At 44.4% G+C, this 22,979-nt stretch overlaps 1 protein-coding gene across 5 annotated transcripts in view; it reads right to left on the bottom strand.

The window, feature by feature from the left end:
- LOC147014698 (SPARC-related modular calcium-binding protein 1-like) overlaps window positions 1–22,979 on the bottom strand; it is a 156,268-nt gene that overhangs the window by 118,059 nt on the left and 15,230 nt on the right. For 3 of the 5 annotated variants that reach the window (XM_085852839.1, XM_085852835.1, XM_085852837.1), the window contains exons 4-6: window positions 22,217–22,328; window positions 16,111–16,155; window positions 10,605–10,694 (exon numbers count right to left, since the gene is read on the bottom strand). In XM_085852839.1, coding sequence (XP_085708965.1) covers window positions 10,605–10,694; window positions 16,111–16,155; window positions 22,217–22,328 — 247 coding nt within the window. The remainder of the gene's footprint in view (window positions 1–10,604; window positions 10,695–16,110; window positions 16,156–22,216; window positions 22,329–22,979) is intronic. The other 2 variants (XM_085852836.1, XM_085852838.1) reach the window with 1 other exon arrangement.

The following is a 22,979-nucleotide window of genomic DNA, read 5'->3' as shown; positions in this document are numbered from 1 at the left end:
CGTGCCTGCCTGGCACAAGGACTACTCCATGGAATAGTCACACGATGGGCGATATAAACTTTTGTTCATTCATTAAACTTAATATTTTCTCAGCCTTTATCTATTAACATAATAAAGACTCGGAGGGAGATAGAGAACATTGTACTTTACGGTAATTCTACATATCGACGGTCCCCTGGGCCAGTGCGCATGCGCAGCCTGACCCGGAGCCAGGGATGTTGTGGGTGTTTCAACCTGTTCAATACTTGTTTGATTATTGTCGTTCCACGCTAATAAAGTGGTCGAACAAATTGAACTCTGTTCTTATTTAATAAGGTCCCCCATTAGTTAAAACCAAACTGCCCTTCAGCAAAGCTCAGCCAATTTGAGAGGGAAGGCTATGGAACGGCGTGTTTTTTTAAAACCACCAACTGGCGACAAATTATGAGTGGACACGGCAACTTCTCATCCGCTACCAATGGTGGTCTGATTCTGGTGACATATATATATATATATATATATATATATATATATATATATATATATATATATATATATATATATATATATATATATATATATATATATATATACATATATACACACATATATTAATATGGATACAAACAAACACGCAAACGGCGAGAGGTAAAGATTACTCTGGGTTGCACAGCCAGAAACGTATTGGACACAATATGTTTGATTTTTTTACTTCAAACCTTCGTGATGATTGCCCTTTCCAGGGCATCCTGATATCGACTGGACATTTGTCCGGACCAATCTTCTGATCTTTTGTCATGTTTAGAAACTTGTCTACGTATCTCTTAACTATATGCTCAGGATAACCATTCTCACCGAATATATTCATGATTTTGTCAATTTCAGCAGGAAGATTACAAGGTGAACAAATCCTCTGTGCTCTGTTAACCAGGATATTGATCAAGGCAATTTTGTTTCTGAACAAAATTTTGTTGATTTTTACCCTGAGGAGTGCAGCACAAATTGCTTTGGTCACTATTATGTGGTGTTTATTTGTATCCATATTAAAGTTCTGTAGTACCAAACATCTGTTTATTTATCTTAAACGACGATACTCACAATGTCAAGTCGAGCAGCTTAATGGCTTGGTTCGGCTTAATGGTAAGTGTCATACAGGTAAGTTATCCGAGAGGTTTCTCCAGGCTTGTCTACGGCACAACGTGGTCCCAGGCTTTATCACAAAGCGCATTATCAGTTCCAAAATGAAGCACAGCACTACAGTGGAGCGGAAGTTTATTCTGGATGAGACTGGGCGCTTGAATCGTACACGGTCCGCGCTACGTCGCGTCCGACGCAATGCCTGGAACGAAGCACGTGGGTTCATGTCGCTGTGTGACACGATCCGGTTATGTAGATACATTGCAGCGATTGACCAACGTGCAGAGATGGCGGCACAGAAGAAATCCGATCGTGCAATCGACTGGTTGAAGGTGAAACGATCCGGTTCCCTGATCAAAGACTCATCCCAGCATGTACTCAATAAATCAGACTATAAGCTGTCTGACACGAAAAGGTTCGCGTTGGCGCACGCTTTTAACTTCGGCATTCCCAACCAGAATATCAAGAGGGAAGACATTTTTGCCAAGTTTGAACTCCTGTATGCTCAACTATCAACACATCAGGCTGTGTCAAACGAAGCAGACCAGGCGCTGAGGGCTGGACTATCGGACCTCGCGTATGCGTACTGTGGAATCCCGAATGACGTCACAGATTTTCACATGCAACGGGATGTTCTCTTGACAATACAAGGATTGCGCAGGAATGCTGCCATTCACATCTGTAAACCGGATAAAGGCACCGGAGTGGTAATCGTGAATAAGATTGATTACATCGACAAGATGATGGACATCCTGAAAGACGAAACCAAATTTAACAAATGGTGCCAGGCACAACAAATCCAACCCATTTAAGGCATAAAGTTATTTTGGGGATCAAATTTAAATTTGATACATCCTTAACCCCGATCTTCACAAATATGCATTTTTCACGATAGGATTGTTAGGATTTTAAGTCACAAATAGAATAAGGTTCACTATAAGCTTAGTTTGAAGTAAATCGGATCATTTTTGACGAAGTTATGAGCGAAAAATGATTTTGACCTTTTCGTGACCTGACCTTGACCTTTGACGAAATTGGACCCAAAAGTTAATGGGGTCATCCGAGATTCATTACCCACCTGAGGATACAATTTAACAGTGTTTGAGCCAGCCGTTTCCTCGTAAAGTTGTATTTTCGTAACCATGTTTTAGTTTTAATGGAACATTTGTAATTTTGACTGATGACCATGACCCCCAAAACTTTGGACCCCACCGATCTTCACAAATATGCATTTTTCACTATAGGAATGGGTAGGATTATAAGTGACAAATATAATAAGGTTCACTACAAGCTTAATTTGAAGTAGATCAGATCATTTTTGACGAAGTTATGAGGGAAAAACGATTTTGATCTTTTCATGACCTTGACCTTGACCTTTGATCCAATTGGACCCAAAAGTTAATGGGGTCGTCCGACATTCATTACCCACCTGAGGATGCAATTTAACAGTGTTTGAGCCAGCCGTTTCCTCGTAAAGTTGTATTTTCGTAACCATGTTTTAGTTTTCATGGAACATTTGTAATTTTGACCGATGACCATGACCCCCAAAACTTTGGACCCCACCGATCTTCACAAATATGCATTTTTCACTATAGGCATGGGTAGGATTATAAGTGACAAATATAATAAGGTTCACTACAAGCTTAATTTGAAGTAGATCAGATCATTTTTGACGAAGTTATGAGGGAAAAACGATTTTGATCTTTTCATGACCTTGACCTTGACCTTTGATCCAATTGGACCCAAAAGTTAATGGGGTCGTCCAAGGTTCATTGCCCACTTGTGGATTAAATTTGATAGTGTTTGCTAAAGCAGTTTTGCCGTAAGTTGCGAACAGACAGACAGACAAACAAACAGACAGACAAACAAGCCGGTGGGTGACATGGCTGCTCGCTCTAGATTGAAAGCTGGCCGACGCAACTAGCCGATATTCATGTACAAGCTATCAATCAATTTAGCACAATAAATATGATTATCACAACCTTCATAGTTTGCGCCAAGAAACCCGCCTTGTGAAATTTCAGGCATGTTTCCAAAGAGACTCTAACAAATGGCAGCCCTGGTAATTCCATTTATCTATTCGCTAAAGATTTTTTTTATATGATGCTGAAAGACATTCTCCTTGGGCACAAAAAAGACAGGTCCCTCGGAGGTCCAGTTTCGGAGTTATTGATTGTTTTGTACAGTCCACAATAAGTGTACGATGTACGATAAAGTATTTTATCTGTTGCTAAGCAACGGAGGTGTGCATAGCAACCATTCATTTTTGTGTACATGCTCGCCACATTGTACACATTTCACCCACGTTTCATCAAAATCACACTCTTTCTCTTAGAGATATTCGCAATTAACCGTTTCTGAAATGTTCGACATGTACTCGCCCAAAACCTCTCTCCTCCTACAAATATTTTTTGTCCGGGCTGCAAATTGGCATGAAGGGAGCTAGATAGATTGCGCACAGAACTCCAAACTTCGATTTTTCGATTTCTTTTATTTTTTTTTTCAGATTTTTTGACCACTTTAAAGGGCCGTTGCTATGCCGTTGCTAGGGCCCGGGGTCCCGTATTCGAAAGCACACGATTCCCAGAAATATTGGTCCTTCCTACCAAATTTCATTGGAATCGGTTGAGTCGTTTAGCCCCGAGGCTTGACCAAAGTTTCGCGGACAGACAGACAGATGGAAATGTCCAGAATAAGGGTGCTCTAAGAGCAGCCAACAAACCGGACAATTACAATATGCCGCTCCCTCCCTCCAAATATCTGGGCTGTGTAACGGAACATGATCGCATGCCTCAGGTGGAAGGTCAGATCATCAAACGACTGTTGCAGCTTCTCAAACGTGGAGAACTATCAAAGGAGGTGTACGACAGAATTAAACCTGTTGGAGCCCAACGTCCAAGAATGTTCGGCCTGCCGAAGATTCACAAGGAGAATATACCTCCAAGACCGATACTGTCCATGGTGTGATCAGAACAACATGAACTTGCCAAGTGGTTGGGAGAAGTACTGCAACCAGTATTGGATTCACTTTCTCATTTTGTGGTTAAGGATTCCTTCACATTTGCAGAATCAATTAGAGCGAAAACACCGACAAGTGAGGACAACATCATGGCATCCTTTGATATTAAAAGCTTGTTCACGAATGTACCATTGACGGAGACGATTGAGATGTGCGCACATTTGGTGTATCACACCGATCTGGAACAAGCGATGATCTCAGAACACGTCTTCGTTGAATTAATGAACAAAGCAACAAGGGAGGTGGAATTCAGTTTTAACAACATGATGTCTGGCCATGGGTTCTCCATTAGGCCCAGCTCTTGCAAATATCTTTGTAGGCTATCACGAAATGCAGAAACTGACTGGTCGGCAAGGGGTCGATTCCCCCATCGTATACTATCGGTACGTTGATGAAATCTTTGCTTTGTTTGAGTCTCGGACGGCATGTGACAATTTCCAGGCATGGCTCAACACTCTCCATCCAGCGCTGAAGTTTACCACGGAGCTGGAATTGTAAAACACGTTACCGTTTATGGAAGTGTTGGTTGATAGATCCAACCTTGGTTTCACAACATCCGTCTACCGGAAGCCAACTTTCACAGGGCAGTATACTCGCTGGGACTCCGACAGCTCCACAAGATACAAAATTGTCTTGATCAATATCCTGGTTAACAGAGCACAGAGGATTTGTTCACCTTGTAATCTCCCTGCTGAAATTGACAAAATCATGAATATACTCGGTGAGAATGGTTATCCTGAGCATATAGTTAAGAGATACACACACAAGTTTCTAAACACGACAAAAGATCGGAAGATTGGTCCGGACAAATATCCAGTCGATATCAGGATGCCCTGGAAAGGGCAATCATCACGAAGGTTTGAAGTACAAATCAAACATATTGTGTCCAACACGTTTCTGGCTGTGCAACCCCGAGTAATCTTTACCTCTCGCCGTTTGCTGACGTCAGTCAACGAGGATGTGCTACCCACCTCACAAACCAGCAATGTTATTGATGAGTTTAAGTGCCGATGTGAAGCTCGGTACGTGGACCGCACAACACCAAGATTGGCTGATTAGATCAAACAACACGTCCCTTTGGCGATTCGAAGAAAGATTGTGAGTGTAAGAACACAACCAGTGCGAGCATGTAGAAATATCCAGCAACCACCGGACACTGTACCTGCTTCATCTGCCATTTCTCAGCACCTGGTTGCCAACCCTATCTGTGCAGACCAGTACAATGCAGATATGTTCAGGATATTGAGCCGAGGTCAGAACTCGTTTCATTTACGTATGTTGGAAGCAACCTTCATCCTTACCACCGATCCAATACTATGTCGTCAAAAGGAATTTGTATGATCCCTGTGTCTCTTTCAGCATGGAAACATCAAGGGAAATACGGTAACAAATGGTGAATGGACCTTTGAGGAAATCCATCCACCCTCTCTCCAGGATGCGGTTGGAAACGTCATCATCGACGAACTTTGCTCCAGCCAATGGGAGCTCGTGGTGAAGATGATGAGCTGACCAATAGGCGTTCAGATTAACCGTGATGTTATTACGGTTGAACCAATCAGCGTCTACCTTATTGAGACCTATGTATAAAGCACGCGCCTTCACTTCCTTCTTCACTTGCTGCGTTTTTTACCCTGAGGAGTGCAGCACGAAAAGCTTTGGTCACCATTATGTAGTGTTTGTTTGCATCCATATTAAATTTCTGGAGTACCAAACATCTGTTTATACTGTATATATATATATATATATATATATATATATATATATATATATATATATATATATATATATATATATATATATATATATACATATATATATATATTGTTGTGGTTACCAAATTCGCAAACCACCATTCAGGTCCCTTAGGTGAGATATCTCGGTAAGTATATGTGTAGTTAGGCCCAAACCCGTTGTCTAGTGGGAATACATGTCATTCATGCGTGCTGCGACTCTTCAGGATAGCCATTTTTCTTTTACTATCTTTATTTTGGACCAACCGCCATTGTTACCACCGCCAACCGCGTCTCAACAGTCGTCACAACATCAACCACCCACCACAACGCCGCTTCACCACAACAGCCACGACCTTTCCCGTCACACCTCGCAACCGTCGCATCGCCACCGTTCTTGCGCCACTTGTGGGTACCAGTATTGGACTCGTGCAGGGCGCGCGCCGAACAGCGTGTACAAAACCACGGATTTTCCGCTCCAAAAACGGATCAAAAACGACACACGCCCACTTTTGTGCCGTCCAATCGGTGAGCGAGGGGCGATTTGGCCCCGCCTCCAGGGCGTTGGAGGGCGGTCGCTATATGCAAATTCATGGATCAAAATGCATTCACGCCCACTTTTTCTCGGGCCAATGGGGGGCGAGGTGAAAGGTCGAAGGCAGGGGGTCAAAGGCGAAGCCACGGGGCTGATATAAGCGGCCGCGTTCGTCAGTCGAGTTAGTTAAGACTTCGCAGTCGGTGGAGTTGGGAAGAAGAAGAATTAAGAGTTGGTCGTCATCGTCGTCGTGTGCGTTGGAGTCGGAGCGAAGAGGACGGAGCTGTGGAGAGGCGGCGAGGGCAGACGAGGGGGTGCTCGCGTCGTGCCGGGAGCTGCACACCAGGGAGGCCGACGGCGCGACCTGGTCGAGGTGGAGACGCTCGTCGCGGGACTCGAGACAGAGTAAAAATCCTCCGTTCCCCGAGCATCAGCAACCCCCTCCTGTTTCCCCCCGCGCTGAGATAGTGCGACCAAGGGGGCACCTTTTCCCACCCCCTACCAGACACTGTCCGCGAGGCCCGCGGAGTTGAGGCACCATCGCCGCTCCGCGTCTCATCACCAGACGGGTAGGCCCGACCCGGTCTCGGCCTCAGGCCCGCCTCATCCTTGAGGGTGTTCTTTTTCTTTGCTTTGAGTGTGTGTGTTGTCGGCGCCGTCTGTGAAGTAGAATTGTATAAGTGTTGCCGTGTGCTCGCGTAATCGGTATTAGATCTGCATTGTGTCTTCGCTTTTACATTTGCTTTTTGTGTAAAATTGCATTGTGTTTCTTTTCCTTTTCTATGTGCTTTTGGTGGAATTGAATATGTGTGCTTTCCGTTCATCGCGAATAAATGTGCTTTGTGTTGAACTGTTTCCCGCTTCGCTTCGTCATTTCTTTCATTGAATCCTCATCTTGCTTCACGTAAAGGGTTGGTAGTGGGCTGAATACGCCCGATAATTAATCGAACCGTCGAGGTCGACGAATAACACCGCTCGGTTATCCCGATAGTACGGAACGGGTCGCTTAAGTGGCCCCTGTCCGAAGTCGACCTGCGGCGAGGTGCGATCGCCCGGTCTACCCTCCGTGTGGGTACTTAGGTCGGTCGAATTTGGCGAGCAACCCTATCCCACGCGGGGGCCGATTGGCTCGATCGCGGTGAGACCGAAAGGTCCACCCGTGACTGGTTCCCGGCGTTAGTCCGAGAGGGTCACGACTGGATTGTCCGTCCGGTGGGCGACGTGCCGCGATTCGAGTTACGTGGCCGTTCGCACGCCGACGGGCGCGAATCCGTAACAATATATATATATATATATATATATATATATATATATATATATATATATATATATATATATATATATATATATATATATATATATATATATATATATATATTGTTGCGGTTGAGGAAATTCACAAACCACCATTCAGGTCCCGTAGGTGAGATATCTCTGTAAGTACATGTGTAGTTAGCCCCAAACCCGTTGTTTAGAGGGAATAAATGCGATTCATTCAGGCTGCGACCCTTTAACAAAGCCGTTTTTCTGTTCTATATTTATATTGAACCAACCACGTCTCAACCGCCATCACACAACAACCACCAACCACAACGCCATTTCACTACAACAACAACGCCAACAGCCACGACCTTTACCTTCACAACTCGCTCCCGCAAACATCGCATCCCCGCCATTCCAAACGTCACCATGGCCATGGACCACCACTTTAAACCCTCCACCACCTTCGCCTCTCCTTCTGCAGCCATTCTCGCACCGCTTGTGGGCACCGAGCGTCAGGCTGTCCTGGCCTCGTGCGGTACGCGCGCCGAGCCGCAGGTGCAAAGTGCGGCCTTTCCGAGGAGAATTCGGATCAGGAATGATACACGCCCACTTCTGATCCGTCCAATCAGCAAGCGTGGGGCGGTTTGGCCCCGCCTCCAGGCGCGTCGGAGTAGAATCGATATATGCAAATTTGAGGATCAGGGGAGACTCACGCCCCTTTTTCTCCGTCCATTGGGCGAGCGTGGCTCCACCCCCGAGCTCGTTCTGATCCAGAAATTTGCATATGGGTTCTCCTGCCGGACTATAAAGTGCCGAGCTCGGGGCGAATTTAGTCAGTTTTTCAGAAGAGTCAAGGTGAGTTGGAAAAAAGGTCGAGGCAGTCAAGTCGGGTCTGGAGGAGAGTCAGTCTGTCGGAGGTCGGAGTCTGTCGGGGTTCGGAGTCTGTCGGGGTTCGGAGTCTGTCGGGGAGCTGCAGAGAGGAGAAGCCTGAAGCCTGGAGCGCGGTCAAAGTGGTTTGCTGCAGTCGGCTGAGGAGAATTGGGGAGGAGGTCGAATAGCTCGGGTCCAAGGCAAGGAAGACTGCGGTCAGCGACGAGCTCGCAGTGGAGTCGCTCGTCGCGGGACCCAAGCAAGCCAGCTATCCTCTTTCCCCAGAGCATCAACAATTCCCCCCCCCTTTTTTCCCCCCGCGCTGAGATAGTGCGAAAAGGGGGCCCCGTTCCCACCCCACTCGAAGCAGTGCCAACGAAACCCGCGAAGGAGCGCGGAGTCGGGGCGCCGCGACATTTAAGGCTCATCACAAGACACGAGTAGGATCCACCCGGTCTCGCAGCCCACAGGCCCCGTCTGCCCCCTTGTCTTTGAGGGTGGCCCTTTTCTTTTGCTGTTGAGTAAATGTGTTGTCGGCGCCGTCTGTAAAGTAAAACTGTGTAAGTGTTGCCGTGTGCTCGCGTCGTCGGTAGTAGATCTGCATTGTTGTGTTTCTTTTGTTACATCTGCTTTTGGTGCATAATTGTTGTAATTGTATATGTGTGCTCTCCGTGTGCCGCGGAATAAATGTGCATTATGTTTAACTGTTTTCCCGTTTCGCTTCGTCTTTTCTTTAATTGAATCTCCATCTTGCTTCACGTAAAGGGTTGGCAATGGGCTTAATATGCCCGATAATTAATCGGAACCGTCAACGCCGACGATAACACCGCTCGGTTATCCCGATAGTACGGAACGGGTCGCTAAAGTGGCCCATGTCCGGAGTCGACCTGCGGCGAGGTGCGATCGCCCGGTCTACCCTCCGCGTGGGTACTTAGGTAGGTCGAGTTTGGCGAACAACCCTATCCCACGCAGGGGGGCCGATTGGCACGATCGTGGTGAGGCCGAAAGGCCCACCCGTGACTAGCTCCCGGCGTTAGTCCGAGAGGGTCACGACAGAATTGTCCGTCCGGTGGGCGACGTGCCACGATTCGAGTTACGTAGCCGCTCGCACGCTGGCGTGCGCGAGTTCGCAACAAAATATATATATATATATATATATATATATATATATATATATATATATATATATATATATATATATATATATATATATATATATATATATATATATGTATATATATATATATATATATATATATATATATATATATATATATGTATATGCAGGATAGCTTAGAGGTATGCACTCCTGCCTCTGAGCTGTCTAGCCTGGGTTCGAATTCGGACCCATTTATAAACTGCCATCCTGGTGTTCCGCATGCAGGGTTAAACTGGAGGACCTGTCTACCATGACTGAGGGTGTTGCTGGTCGTTATGGATCCCACACTGTCTTTTGTGAAGAGTCGGAAAGTTATCACCGATACCCTGGCCAAATCATGCACCTTCGATCGAATGTCAGGTCTAACCAGCAGGTTTGTGAAAGACTTGGGCCAAAACCGTTTTTCAGCCGATCCCATGTGAAGATGAAATTAATTGGGGCCATTATAAAGTAGTAGTAGTACTCGTAGTAGCAATAGTGGTAATGGGGATAGTTGTCAAGTCCACAATTGGCTTAAATCCATCAGGGATGTCAGAGGTTTCAAAAGTGATCACAAGCAAGACATGGCTACCTCCAAATACCTCAATAAGGAATACACTGAAGGTGCAGCTGCTGCCTGCTGGTGAATTGGTTTTTCAAAACAGCATGTAAAGAGAAATATTTGATTAAAAAAAAACAAAAAATAACTCGTAATTTTTGGTTTTTGAAACTTTTCATGTTTTTCCGTTTAACATCCCTTCCAAAGTACAATGTAGAGGGTATTCCATCACGGAACCACCATGGAGATCCCCTTGTTGGCACCATGGCATAATGCCAGCTGAAGTCAGATTTCATTCCACCAAGTATCAAACACAAGACTATAAATCTCACATCTTGAAATCCACCCGCCACCCCGAATGTACGTTTACTTGCCTTCCTCCTGGGTGAGAGTCTGCGGCAGAGTTGTCGGTGTCGGATTCAGCCCATCTTCTGGGTGGAGAAGAGCCAAGAAGTGAAAGGAATCTGCACCATTGAAGGGCTTAATGATATTTACTCTCATGTAAACCTGCATTTGCATGTTAAACAAGGCACACACGTAACTGGTGTTGTCAAAGTGGCAATATGGTGACTCTGTCTAAAGAACCACAAATCAATAGTTTCCTGGAGGAGATGAAACATGTTAAGGAAAATGGTGTGTGTGTGTGTGTGTGTGTGTGTGTGTGTGTGTGTGTGTGTGTGTGTGTGTGTGTGTGTGTGTGTGTGTGTGTGTGTGTGTGTGTGTGTGTGTGTGTGTGTGTGTGTGTGTGTGTGTTTTGGAGGGGGGTGGGCTTAGGTGGAGGATGGCATTGTGAATTGATTTGTCAAAATAAAGGGCAGAAACTTCAATATTTGTTAAATTACAATGGTCGTTTGAGTGATAGTTACACTTTTGTTTTATAACTGTGGGCATTTGAAGCATATGGTCTCCCAAATTGGCATCAAGATAACCCACACTTGTCAGGTTGAATTACTGTCCTGCAGAAATGCCTCCAGTTTCAACAGTGGATACTCCGCAGTGGAGTCCAACCAAGATGGTGGTCAATGTTAAAAATGCCTTAAGGTGACAGTGGGAAACTACAGATTTTGACAGAGGTCGGGTTAAATTCCCCATCATCTGCGGCAGACGTACAACACAGTATCATCTGATCACTCTGGCGTGAAAAGCGTGGACTCGGAGTGGTCGCTTCAAATTGGGTTCTGACCCGACAGAGTGTCATGATGCCAGGCCATTCGGTGGCACACATCAATGGAGTGAACGGTCATCTCATTTATGATCATCGCCGCAGAGTGAGAGACCTCACTGAATAGCCGTCCATTTCTATTGAGAGCATGGAAATGACAAAATGAGCATAGCTGGGTTTCAGTAAAGTTTGTAAAAGTGTAACTTCACTGTAGCTATCCTGATATGAATCAGTTTCAATGAGAAAGCAACTCTCCCAAAGGAGGGTCCTCAGGTTTGGTGCGAGGAATGCCGCGAGCACTGCGGTTGCAGCCATAGAACCACTCTCTTGTCTCGCCATATCCTGATGGCACAGAGACCTCAAATTCATGGGCAAGTAATGCTGTAGGATTAGAGGTGGGAATTTGGCCAAGGTACTGGCATACAATGGCATACTGTTTTCAAATAATATGTACCGTGCGGTCTTTAATGACTGTTTCAATAACACTACTGTGCACAATATTTGTGCGATTGACCAATCATACTCGTCAATCATACATTGAAGCCAATCAAACTGGTCAATCCCTTATTGGCAATTGCCAAATTACAAGCTACACTGTGTGCAATATTTGTGCAGATTACACTGTATTTAGAAATGCAACAATGCACGTAAGCAGGAAAACTATCGACCTCATCTTCTGTTGAAGACTTACTACTTGCTTATTGATTAGGGAGGTACATTTGTACCTCCATTTTCAATGAAACCTCCTTAGTCCATAACTGGTCAATCCTACAATGTAACCAAAACTGGTCCATCCCACATTAGTCAATCACCAAACTACAAATTACCAAACCAAACTACAAAGAGGCAAACTGGTCATTCATACATTGTAGCCAAAGCTGGTCCATCATACTGGTCAGTCATATATTGTAGCCAATCAAAGTAGTCAATCGCCAAACTACAAACAAACTACAATGAAGCAAACTGGTCAATCCTATATTGTAGCCAAAGTTGGTCAATCATACTGGTCAGTCATACATTGTAGCCAATCAAACTGGTTAGTCATACATTGTAGCCAATCAAACTGGTAAGTCATACATTGTAGCCAATCATACTGGGCAGTCATACATTTGTAGCCAATCAAACTGGTTAGTCATACATTGTAGCCAATCAAACTGGTAAGTCATACATTGTAGCCAATCATACTGGTCAGTCATACATTGTAGCCAATCATACTGGTTAGTCATACATTGTAGCCAATCAAACTGGTAAGTCATACATTGTAGCCAATCATACTGGGCAGTCATACATTTTAGCCAATCAAACTCGTTAGTCCATTGGCTCTTAACATGGGAGGCGTGAGTAATTTACAGAGGGAGCGCGAGCCCGGAGAAAAAAGTAGGAATTTCTCCAATTATTTTTGGAATTCTCTTCACAAGTGTTTGCATAATATCATGATGAACATAAAAAAACAAAAGTATCACCTTTAATAATTTTCGTTTTCTATTCGCGACTTGGCCGACCATTTTCTGTATTAAAATTAATTTTAAAATTTATCATTTATTTAAATTTCTTGTTAAAATTGATATTTTATTTTAATTTTAATATTAAAAAAAAAAATTCACAGATTTGCAGTACCCATTTCAAACTAAATAATTCGCAATGAGTGCAAAAAAAGCGGAAGTATCTTGACGAATATGTTCGATTTGTATTTGTGTCCCTCCAAAATGGTGACACACAGGTACCCCAGTGCGTAATATGACACAAGACTGAGCAATGATGTCGTGCGGCCCACACGCTTGGAACGCCACTTGAAGACAATGCATCCTGCTCGAGCTGCCAAACCCAAGGCATTCTTTGAAACAAAAAGACAGTCCTTGAAGGAAGCAAAGATGGACAGCAGTGGAGCATTTTGGCAACAGACTTCAAAGGTTGTTGAGGCTTCCTGTGAGATCGCCATGTTGATTGCAAAGAGCAAAAAGAGCGATAACATCGGAGAGACCCTCATAAAACCAAGTGTACTGCGTGCAGCAGAGCTCGTTCTGGGGAAGGATAGTGCAAACAAGCTTTCCCACATCTCTCTATCAAACGATACTCTCAAGGGAAGGATCGATGAAATGTCTCAAGACATCGAAGATCAAGTTCTCGACCAAGTAAGAGCTTCTCCTCTATTTGCCATCCAGTTTGACGAAATGACTGATGTTGCTCAATGTTCTCAGCCACTGATGTATGCTCGTTTCGTGTCAGGCAATAGTGTCAAAGAGGAAATGCTATTCTGCCATCCTATGCAAAGTTATGCAACAGCAACAGATACTTTTCAAGTGGTATCAAACTTCCTCCAGGAAAACCAACTTTTGTGGGACTCGCTGGTAGGGATGTGTACTGATGGAGCTCTGGCCATGCTTGATTTGCAATCTGCTGAAATGAGGGATGTCATGAACCTGGCTATCAAGGTAGTCAACTTCATCAAAGCTGGATCCTTAAACAGTCATCTCTTCAAACAGCTGTATGTGGATATGGATTCTGAACATCAAGCCTTGCTTTTTCACACAAACGTACGATTGCTTTCGAAGAGAAACGTGCTTGGACGACTTTATAAACTACGACAAGAAGTGGCAACATTTCTAGATTCGCAGCAGAAAGCAGATCTCCATGACAAGTTCCAGTCTGAAGGATTTTTGCTATCTCTTGCTTACCTGGTGGACATCTTTGAAGCCATCAACCTCAAACTCCAAGGGAAAAACATCAACATAATCATGCACCATGTCATTATTCGAGCCTTCATGGCCAAGCTCGACCTCTGGAAATGTTGAATTCAGGATGGAAATACAGCCAGTTTTGCTAACTTGGATTCTGCTCTCATTCACAGTTACCTTCATTCTGAGTTACAGAAACAAATAATTACTCATCTGACTGAATTGAAAGCAGAATTCATCAGATACTTTTGGGATACAGACGAGAAGCACGAAGCCTGGAAATTCATTAGGAACCCATTTCAATGTGAAGGAGCTGATATTTCAGACGAAGTGCAAGAGGAGTTTCTTGAGTTAAAGTTCAACTCCTCGGCTGAAGAAGACTTCAAACAACTGGATCTAGAGACGTTCTGGGTCACGTACCTTCCTGTTTACCCTTTGATCTCACATCAAGCTCTTCAGATTCTGACAATGTTTGGGTCAACGCATCTTTGTGAAGCTGCACTTTCCACGCTCGTTGCTGTCGAGACCAAATACAGAAACAAGCTGAATGTTGAAGGGGACTTGCGTTGTGCTCTCTCTGGCATTGGATCATGCATTCAAGATCTGGTAGCGAAGAAGCAATGTCAAGTATCTCATTGAATATGCTGTGTATATGAGTGTTGCTTATGCAGAATTCTTTGTTCAATAAAAAGACTAAAAACACGCATTTTTTTCAGTTTTTCCTTATAAATTCAGGAGGGATTTTTAATCATTTGGTTGAAGATGTGAGGGGAGGGGGGGCGTGGAGGTAAGGACCAACTTCGAGAGGGGGTGTGGTGGTAAAAAGGTTAAGAACCACTGGGTTTGTCATACATTGTCGCCAAAGTTGGTCCATCATACTGGGCAGTCATACATTGTAGCCAATCAAACTGGTTCGTCATACATTGCAGACAATCATACTGGGCAGTCATATATTGTAGCCAATCAAACTGGTTAGTCATACATTGCAGCCAATCATACTGGTCAGTCATGCATTGGTCAATCGCCAAACTACAAACAAACTACAAAGAGGCAAACTGGTCAATCCTATATTGTGGCCAAAACTTGTTAATCCTACATTATAGCTCTATATCAAAGTGTGTCAATAGTGTCAAAGAGGAAATATCGATTCAGGTATCACTTTGGTAAACCCATATTGGTCAATCGCCCAACTACAAACCTGTCGAACTACAAACAAATAAGGAGTCATCAATCCAAACTGCAAACGACAATGAGGCAAACTAGTCAGTCCAACATTGTCGCCAAAACTGTTCAATCCCACATTGTAGCCAATCAATCTGGTGTATTCTGCATTGGTCTATTTCCAAACTACAAACATATCAAACTACAAACAAATTACGAATCGTCAATCCAAACTGCAAATTACAATGAGACAAACTGATCAATCTTACATTGCATCGGCAACTGGTCAATTGTATACTGGTCAAGGCCAAACTACAAAACTGTCAAACCACAAATCGCCAATCCAAACTACAAATTACAATGAGGCAATCTGCCCCATCGCACATTGCATCCACAACTGACCAATCGTACAATGGGATGCACCAAACGACAAACCTCTCAAACCACAAACAAACTGCAAATCGCCAATCCAAACTACAAATTACAATGAGGAAAACTGGTCAATCCTGCATTGCAGCCAAAAAATGAAATCTTGGCATTTTTTGGCATCGAGGTATGCTGTCGTGGGCATTCATTACACGCAGAGTTAAAATCCCAAGAGAAGGATCTATTGGCAACACATTGACATCCTTGTGCGTAATAAGGTAAAAAAAAAAAAAAAATTCCATGAGCAGTCAATTCTGATGAAAGCTGACATGCCACGACATCAGGCACATTGAAAACATGGCAAGCCCGCAATGATGGCTTCTCCCGACATGACAAAACACAGATGTGACGTGACTCGAGCGATGGTACAATGCCGTTTAGCCCTGACATTTCGTGTCAAACATTGGATTAAGGTGATCCTGAACCAGCAGTTGGTGAGTGTGAGGACCAGCTTACCTGCCTTTCCCACTTTATCATGAGCTGACACTCGAAGCTGTGAGCCTGCAATGAAGACATTTTCACATTGGTAAGCCATGAAATTGAAACATACCTCGTAATGTGCAATGTAGCAACGTCATAATGGTGACAAGGAAACATTTCTAATTAGGATCATGTGGCTGCCACTACATTTATCGGTAACGTTTTAGGAACCATCCCAAATTACTCTGGAAAGGCATTTAATAGGCAACCACAAACTTTGACCTTGCACCACCTACAGGCCAGACCTGGTGGAACCGGTGATTAATAAGACTTCTGGACTCAGGTTGAAGAAGCTTAGAAGCTAATTCTTTAACACCGTTGCCTTCAGTCGGATTTGAACTTGCAAGTCTGGGATATGCTATAAGGGAAGAGTAGAGGCATTTGGGAAGGGTGGAGGCTGTAGGGAGTACACTAGGAGGGGTTGGGGGGGGGGGTTAAAACTTCTGCTCTACAGTATTTGTGAAAGAATTAAATAAATTGGCCCCTTAGGCCAAGAAAGAAATAACTTGATTGCTGCAGCTTGGTTTTCTTACAAGTGTGTCCAAATGCAAACAATTTATCATCACATTTAAAATATATCATCAGGGGATAGTAAGGTGTTTTAGCTGAAGATTGATGATAAGCATGGGCCACCTCATCTACTCCATTTTCCACAACAATTCCTCTACCCCTTCCCCTTTCCCTCTGCATACTTTCCTTTCCTCCTTCTTTTTCTCCCTTCCCTTTGCTTTCCTCCCTACTTTTATTCATTCAAACGACCCCTTACCGACGGGGCTTGTGTTGTTGGACCTACTTCCATGCAGAAGGGTCATGCATTGTCCCAGCTGTGCAATTAACAGGCCTGCTGTGTAGATAGGTGGAGTCAATTTGGATGTGGATGTTGAGGTGAGCAACGCCGTCATGCTGTGATTTTCATTTGAAAAGTTTGTACGACTCTTCTGTCTTAATGTTGGTTGGTTAGTCAGGTTAGTCAGGTATATTCACACTTATCCAGGTATCTATGGCTATTCAGGTATCCTCATACATATCCAGGTATTTATGTCTATTGAGGTATATTCCAACATATCCAAGTGTCGACAGCGATTCAAGTATATTCATACATATCCGGGTATCGATAGCTATTCAGGTATATTCATATGATCCAGGTATCTATGGCAATTGATGAACATTCGTACATATCGAGGTATCATGGTCGGGTTGTCGGTTGTTTCATGGTTGGATTGTCGGCAACTAAACCGTCTCCCCCACCAGGTTTCCTATCCCGAAGAGAGGACCTGCCTCTCTTTTCTCTCCTATCTCCTATCTCTCCTATCCTGACCTGTCTCTCTTTTCATCTGAGCTCAAGCGTTTGAACATCGGTATTGCAGCACTCTCTGAGATTTGGAGACCGGATATTGATGAGATCATGGCAGGTGGTTCCACCTACTATTTGTCTGATCGCTCTGATGGTTACCATGCACAAGGAGTTGCTGTAGCTGTGGCCAATAATCTGACTCGAATGATAATTGATGCAACACCGGTCAACGAGCATATTATGAGACAAAGGATACATCACTCCTTGGGTGTCGTTTCCCTGGTCTCTGTTTATGCTCCGACTGAGGCGGGTGATCTCACCATTAAGGACGCATTCCTTGACACGGTCCAGTCTGTGGTTGATCAGTGCCCCAGGCGAGATACTCTTCTCGACTTGGGGGATTTCAATGGATCAACTCTAACTGATAGGGATGGTTATGAGACATGTGTTGATCCCCATGGGACTGGAGCTGTGAACCAGAATAGCACTAAGTTCCTTGACTTTGCAAGAAGTCATGGACATAAGGTGACTGGTTCATGGTTTCAGCGCCCAAAAGCTCATTGCTGGGCTTGGTATTCCAACTTTGGTGGTGTGGCAAAGCAGATTGACTATGTGCTCGTTGATGGTCCCTGGAGGATGATCCAGACCTGCAGGGTCTACTGGAGTGCTCAATTACTCAATGCAGACCACAGGCTTGAGATAGCAACTCTGAAGTTGCAGTTTAAATCCAAGAGAATGGTACCATCCCAGCCTAGTTTGGATGCTGACAAGATCAAGGATGAGAGAGTAGATGAGTTTGCAAACAGGCTGAGTGGGGATTTGGGGGGTCTGGGTGCTTTGGGAAATCCTGAAGAGTTGTGGAATGCCTTCAAGACCACCATCCTTGATGTTGCCGGTGGAAGTCTTGGAACTCACCGCAGGGCAAAGAATAATTTTGTCTCTCAAGGGACATTGGATAACATTGACCTGTCACAGGGCCAAGCAGAATGGCAGAGCTGAGCTGTTCAGGGAGTTGAGGTGTAAAACTGTACGTGTGCTGAGGGTGGACAAGGAGGCCTATGTGCGAGGAATCTGTGAAGGGTATAGAATCAACTGTGGTTAAGTGATTTTTATCCTGCTTACAGGGGAATTCATGCATTGCATTCGTCCAAACCAGTCCCTCGGTGTACTGCAGGTAGAGTGGAGGGTGGTGGGCTCTTGACAGTGGAGTACAAAGTGAAAGCCCGCTGGGCCAGTTAATTTGACCAACTGTACCAGGCTGATCCACCAGCTGTGGCGTTGGATGTCAGGGATGTTACTATCCCAATTGCTGACCCTCCAATCAACTCTATGCCTGGTGTTGGTTGAATGGTTAGGGTTGGGGGCTTGGGATCCCAGGATCCTAGGTTCAAATCCCCCTTGGCTGTTGAATTGATACCAGGTGGGGGTTGACTCTGCCAGTCATCCTTCCGAGGTCGGCAAAATGAATGCCAGCTTGCTGGTATACTGTGTAGGAGTGGCGACCTGTCCAGTATTGTGTCCAATAGCCAAGGAGACTGCTTAGGCAGCACCAATGCTCTGCACAGAGTATGGTCCCAATGGATGGATGGATAGATGGATGGATGGATGGATGGAATCAACTGTGATCCACCTCCTTTTGTGGAAACAGGCTGCAGTGAATCGGTTGAAATTGGGTAAAGCTCCTGGGATCTGTGACGTCCATGATTAATTTCTCAAGGCTGGTGGAAATGCTGTACTATACTGATGTCATTGCATGCAGTTCTGTGTTCTGCCTGGAACACAGGCATCATCCCAACTGACTGGAAGAGGGGCATTGTTGTTACTCTCTGGAAAGGGAAGGGTGATCGCCAGGACGGCAACAACTACCGAGGGGTGACGCCGCTCTCAGTCTCATCTTTCCTCAGATAATTATTCATCGGGTTCGCCACCATCTGCTTGGCACCAGCAGCCAGAGCAGTCAGGCTTTACACTAAAGTTGTCAATGATTGACCATATCCTTGCTCTTCGGATCCTCACCGAATGCAGACGAGAGTTTTGGCAGGGGCTGTCTGCAGCCTATGGTGATCGCTGCAAAGCATTTGATTTATTGAATCGGGATGCCCTCTGGAGAACACTACTCTGGTACTGAGAGTGCTGTGAGATGTGGTGATACCATCTCCGACTTATTTCCAGTTACTGGAATTCATCAGAGGCGTGTACTAGCCCCCACACTTTTCAGTGCTTTTTCAACTGGATTATGGGGAGGATATCAGAGATATCAAGCTGCAGTGCATCGTTTGGGAATGTCAAGATCTTTCACCTTGATTTCGCAGATTATGTCGTTATTTTTGCGGAAACTCTGGATATCCTTTTGGGGGCCCTCGAGGTGCTGAAGGAGGAGTCGGAGCTGCTGGGATTTCGGGTTTCCTTACCAAAACTAAGATCCAGGCTTTCAATGACAACTTGGATGCTGCTATCATGTCTGTATCTGTTTGCGGTGAGGATGTTGAGGTCACAGAGAGATTTAATTACCTTGGCAGTGATATTCATGTCTCTAGCTGGCTGTGAGCCAGAGGTCAATCGACATCTTGGTTGGGCCTGGGGAGTCATGGAGTCACTGGATCATGGGTGTGGCACTGTAGGTACCTGTGCAGGACAAAGGTCCAAGCCTCCAGGACCTTTGTGCTTACAGTGTTGCTCTGCAGATGAGACTTGGACTCTGACCAAGGATCTGAGACGGAGACTTAATTCATTTGGTAGCACGTCTTTTTGGAGAATCCTTGGCTCTTGCTGGTCAGACTTGATTTCCAATAAGCGGTGGCTGAGAGAGACACAAATGAGATTTGTTACCTGCATAGTTCATGAGCGTCAGCTGCAGCTGTATGGACATGTAGCTCGTTTTCCTGATGCTACTCCTGCTCACCAGATTCTCTCAACGAGGGAGCCTCATGAGTGGAAGAGGCAAATTGGCTGACCACATACCATGTGGTTGCATCAGGTTGATCAACATCTCAAAGAGATGATGATGGGTCAGGCTTCTGCCTGGGGATGGCCAGACAGAAGTCCTTGGAGTACCGGCGGAAAGTGGATGCAGCGATGCGCTGCTCTGGCACATGCTCCCATACCTGACCTGACCTTATGGATATTCAGCTATCTTCATACATATCCAGGCATTGATGTTTATTTGGGTATATCCTTTCATGTCCAAGTGTCTATAGCTATTCAGGTATATTCATACGATTCAGGTATTGATGGCTATTCAGTTATATTCGTATGATCCTGGCATCTATTTTTCAATGGGATATTAACAGAATGTTGCTTGAATCTTTGTGATGAGATTTTTATTCAGTTGTACATTCACAAAAGTTGGAGAATTCCGTGCAGTAAACTTGATTGCACATCCTTTGAAAATATCAATATAATTTCATGACGATTTCAAATTGACACCGAGTCTATTTTCCTCACGAATGGACATCACACCGGGATTCAGTTCTAAATTTGTACCGCTGGTTGCAAAATTCGTGAGGCACGGATGCCGTTGAGGAGCAATTTTGTGCCGGAAAACAATGGCCGACCTTTTTGAACAAGTATCATGGACGAACATCCACCAACGAATACAAGCAGACAGGACAACCGACTTAACATCCCTCCAAATGATGGTGCACCCTTTGAGCAAACACCCTTCTGGTGAATTTCCAGAATAACCGTTTCTAGTTGGGTTGGGAATCACACCCACATTCTCAAAGCTGACTCCACTATCTCTGAGCCAGCTGCTTCGACAATGACAAGACATGTTCAAGTTTTGGAGAAAATACTTTTTCTTGTCAAATGACTGATTTTGAAAGCAAAACGGTAAAACAAAATGAAGAATTAATTATTTATTACAACTTCGAAGCAACCATAAGCACTCCACATGATTTTTGGAAATTAAATGACCCCCCCAGTGACCCACCTGTGATGTAGTTACAGTATTTCCCCCACATTTCAGCGCTTGGGACACCATTTACAACCCTCTCCAGAGAAATTTTGATTGCAAGCAGAAAGTAAGACATCCTGCTGAGTTTTACTTTTGAGAAACTGTCAATTCAATGCCGTATTCCCAAGTAGGTGCTTTACTCCATTTTACCAACCAAATGAAAATCAAAAGGAAAGTAAACTTTTCTTTACACCGACTCATAACCCAACCTGGTTTTGGCAATTTCACAGTGATGAAATTAATTTTTAGGTTGAAGAAAAAAACAAAATCATATTATCGATTCATCAAATCATATATCAGGAGAGACGACTTGCCAACATGCTTGGTTTATTGGCTTAATGGTTGGGGTGGTGGGCTTGGGACCAAAGGATTCCTGAGTTCAAATCCACCTTGGCTGTTGAATCAATACCAGATGGGGTTGACTTTGCCTGTCATCCCTCTGAGGTTGGCAAAATGAGCACCAGCTTGCTGATATCGTGTGGCGGAGTGGTGACCTGTCCAGGATTGTGCCCAATAGCCAAGGAGACTGTGTAGGCAGCACCAACGCTCTGCACAGAGTATGGTCCCAATGGATGGATGGACTTATGGACAATGGACAATGCTCTCAATGGCAGTAGGTGTTTGTACTTTTTCTAAATAAAGACAAACAACCAGGATCCCCTGTTTGAATCAACTCTAAGAATCAAACGTGTGTCAGTGACGGCAACAAGTCAACAATGATATACCAACTCAATTACTCAGCAGCTCACATCGAGATACTCACCACGGTCCAAGAGATGCCAACATGTTTATACTTTTCAATATAAAAAGATTCACTCACAAGCTCCACTCACTTTTCTGTGCACCTGAGCACTTGGGGAGCGAGTTTCTCACCGATGTTCCACTGATCGGACGCCCTTCACCCGTGACACACCAGCAGTAACCCGTGGAGCGATGGCATTGAACCTACACTCACAAAACACGACGCCGAGTTATAATCTCGATTTTTAAAAAAATCCCTCAACTACATGAGGGCCCATCTAAGTATAAGGGTCCAAAATGGTGGAATCTTTCGTCTCCACATCCTTTATATCACTACATTCCCATTCCTTTCCCTCCACATCTACAAGTCTACACAAATTCACATTCACAGAGGGTGAGAGAGGATGTGGGGGCAATCCTAAATTGGGAGATTAAAGGAAAAGGAAGAGGATATGAGAAAAGCTGGGCATTGAGGGGAGTTTGCGATGAGGTTTGGAGGAGAAAAATAAATAAATAAAGAGTTCACTTTGTTGTACAGAGCGGAGGGTCAAAGATTCCAACATTTTAGCATGCGTACTATATAGATAACCCATATTTAAAGATTGAGAGAATGTATATTTACTTTCGTCTGCTGGTTGCATCATTACTGAGGCATGGCTGATGCACATGTGGATCGCAGGGCAGGAATTTGGAAAGAGCACAGACATGCAATGCCCTACTATTTTTGAAAGGAACCCTTGTTTTTTTCAAGTCCATCTGCGAATGCTAGCAAATGGGACAACCAGATTAACACCCCTTCCGAAGGATAGCATCCTCAGTGTTGCCTGTGAAGCACCAGGACAACTTAGGTTTTAT

The sequence above is a fragment of the Eptatretus burgeri genome, chromosome 13, assembly GCF_056783735.1.
Source record: "Eptatretus burgeri isolate ZD-2024b chromosome 13, Ebu_testis_v1, whole genome shotgun sequence".
Classification (NCBI taxonomy): domain Eukaryota; kingdom Metazoa; phylum Chordata; class Myxini; order Myxiniformes; family Myxinidae; genus Eptatretus; species Eptatretus burgeri.
This window is presented reverse-complemented; position numbering and strand designations above follow the sequence as displayed.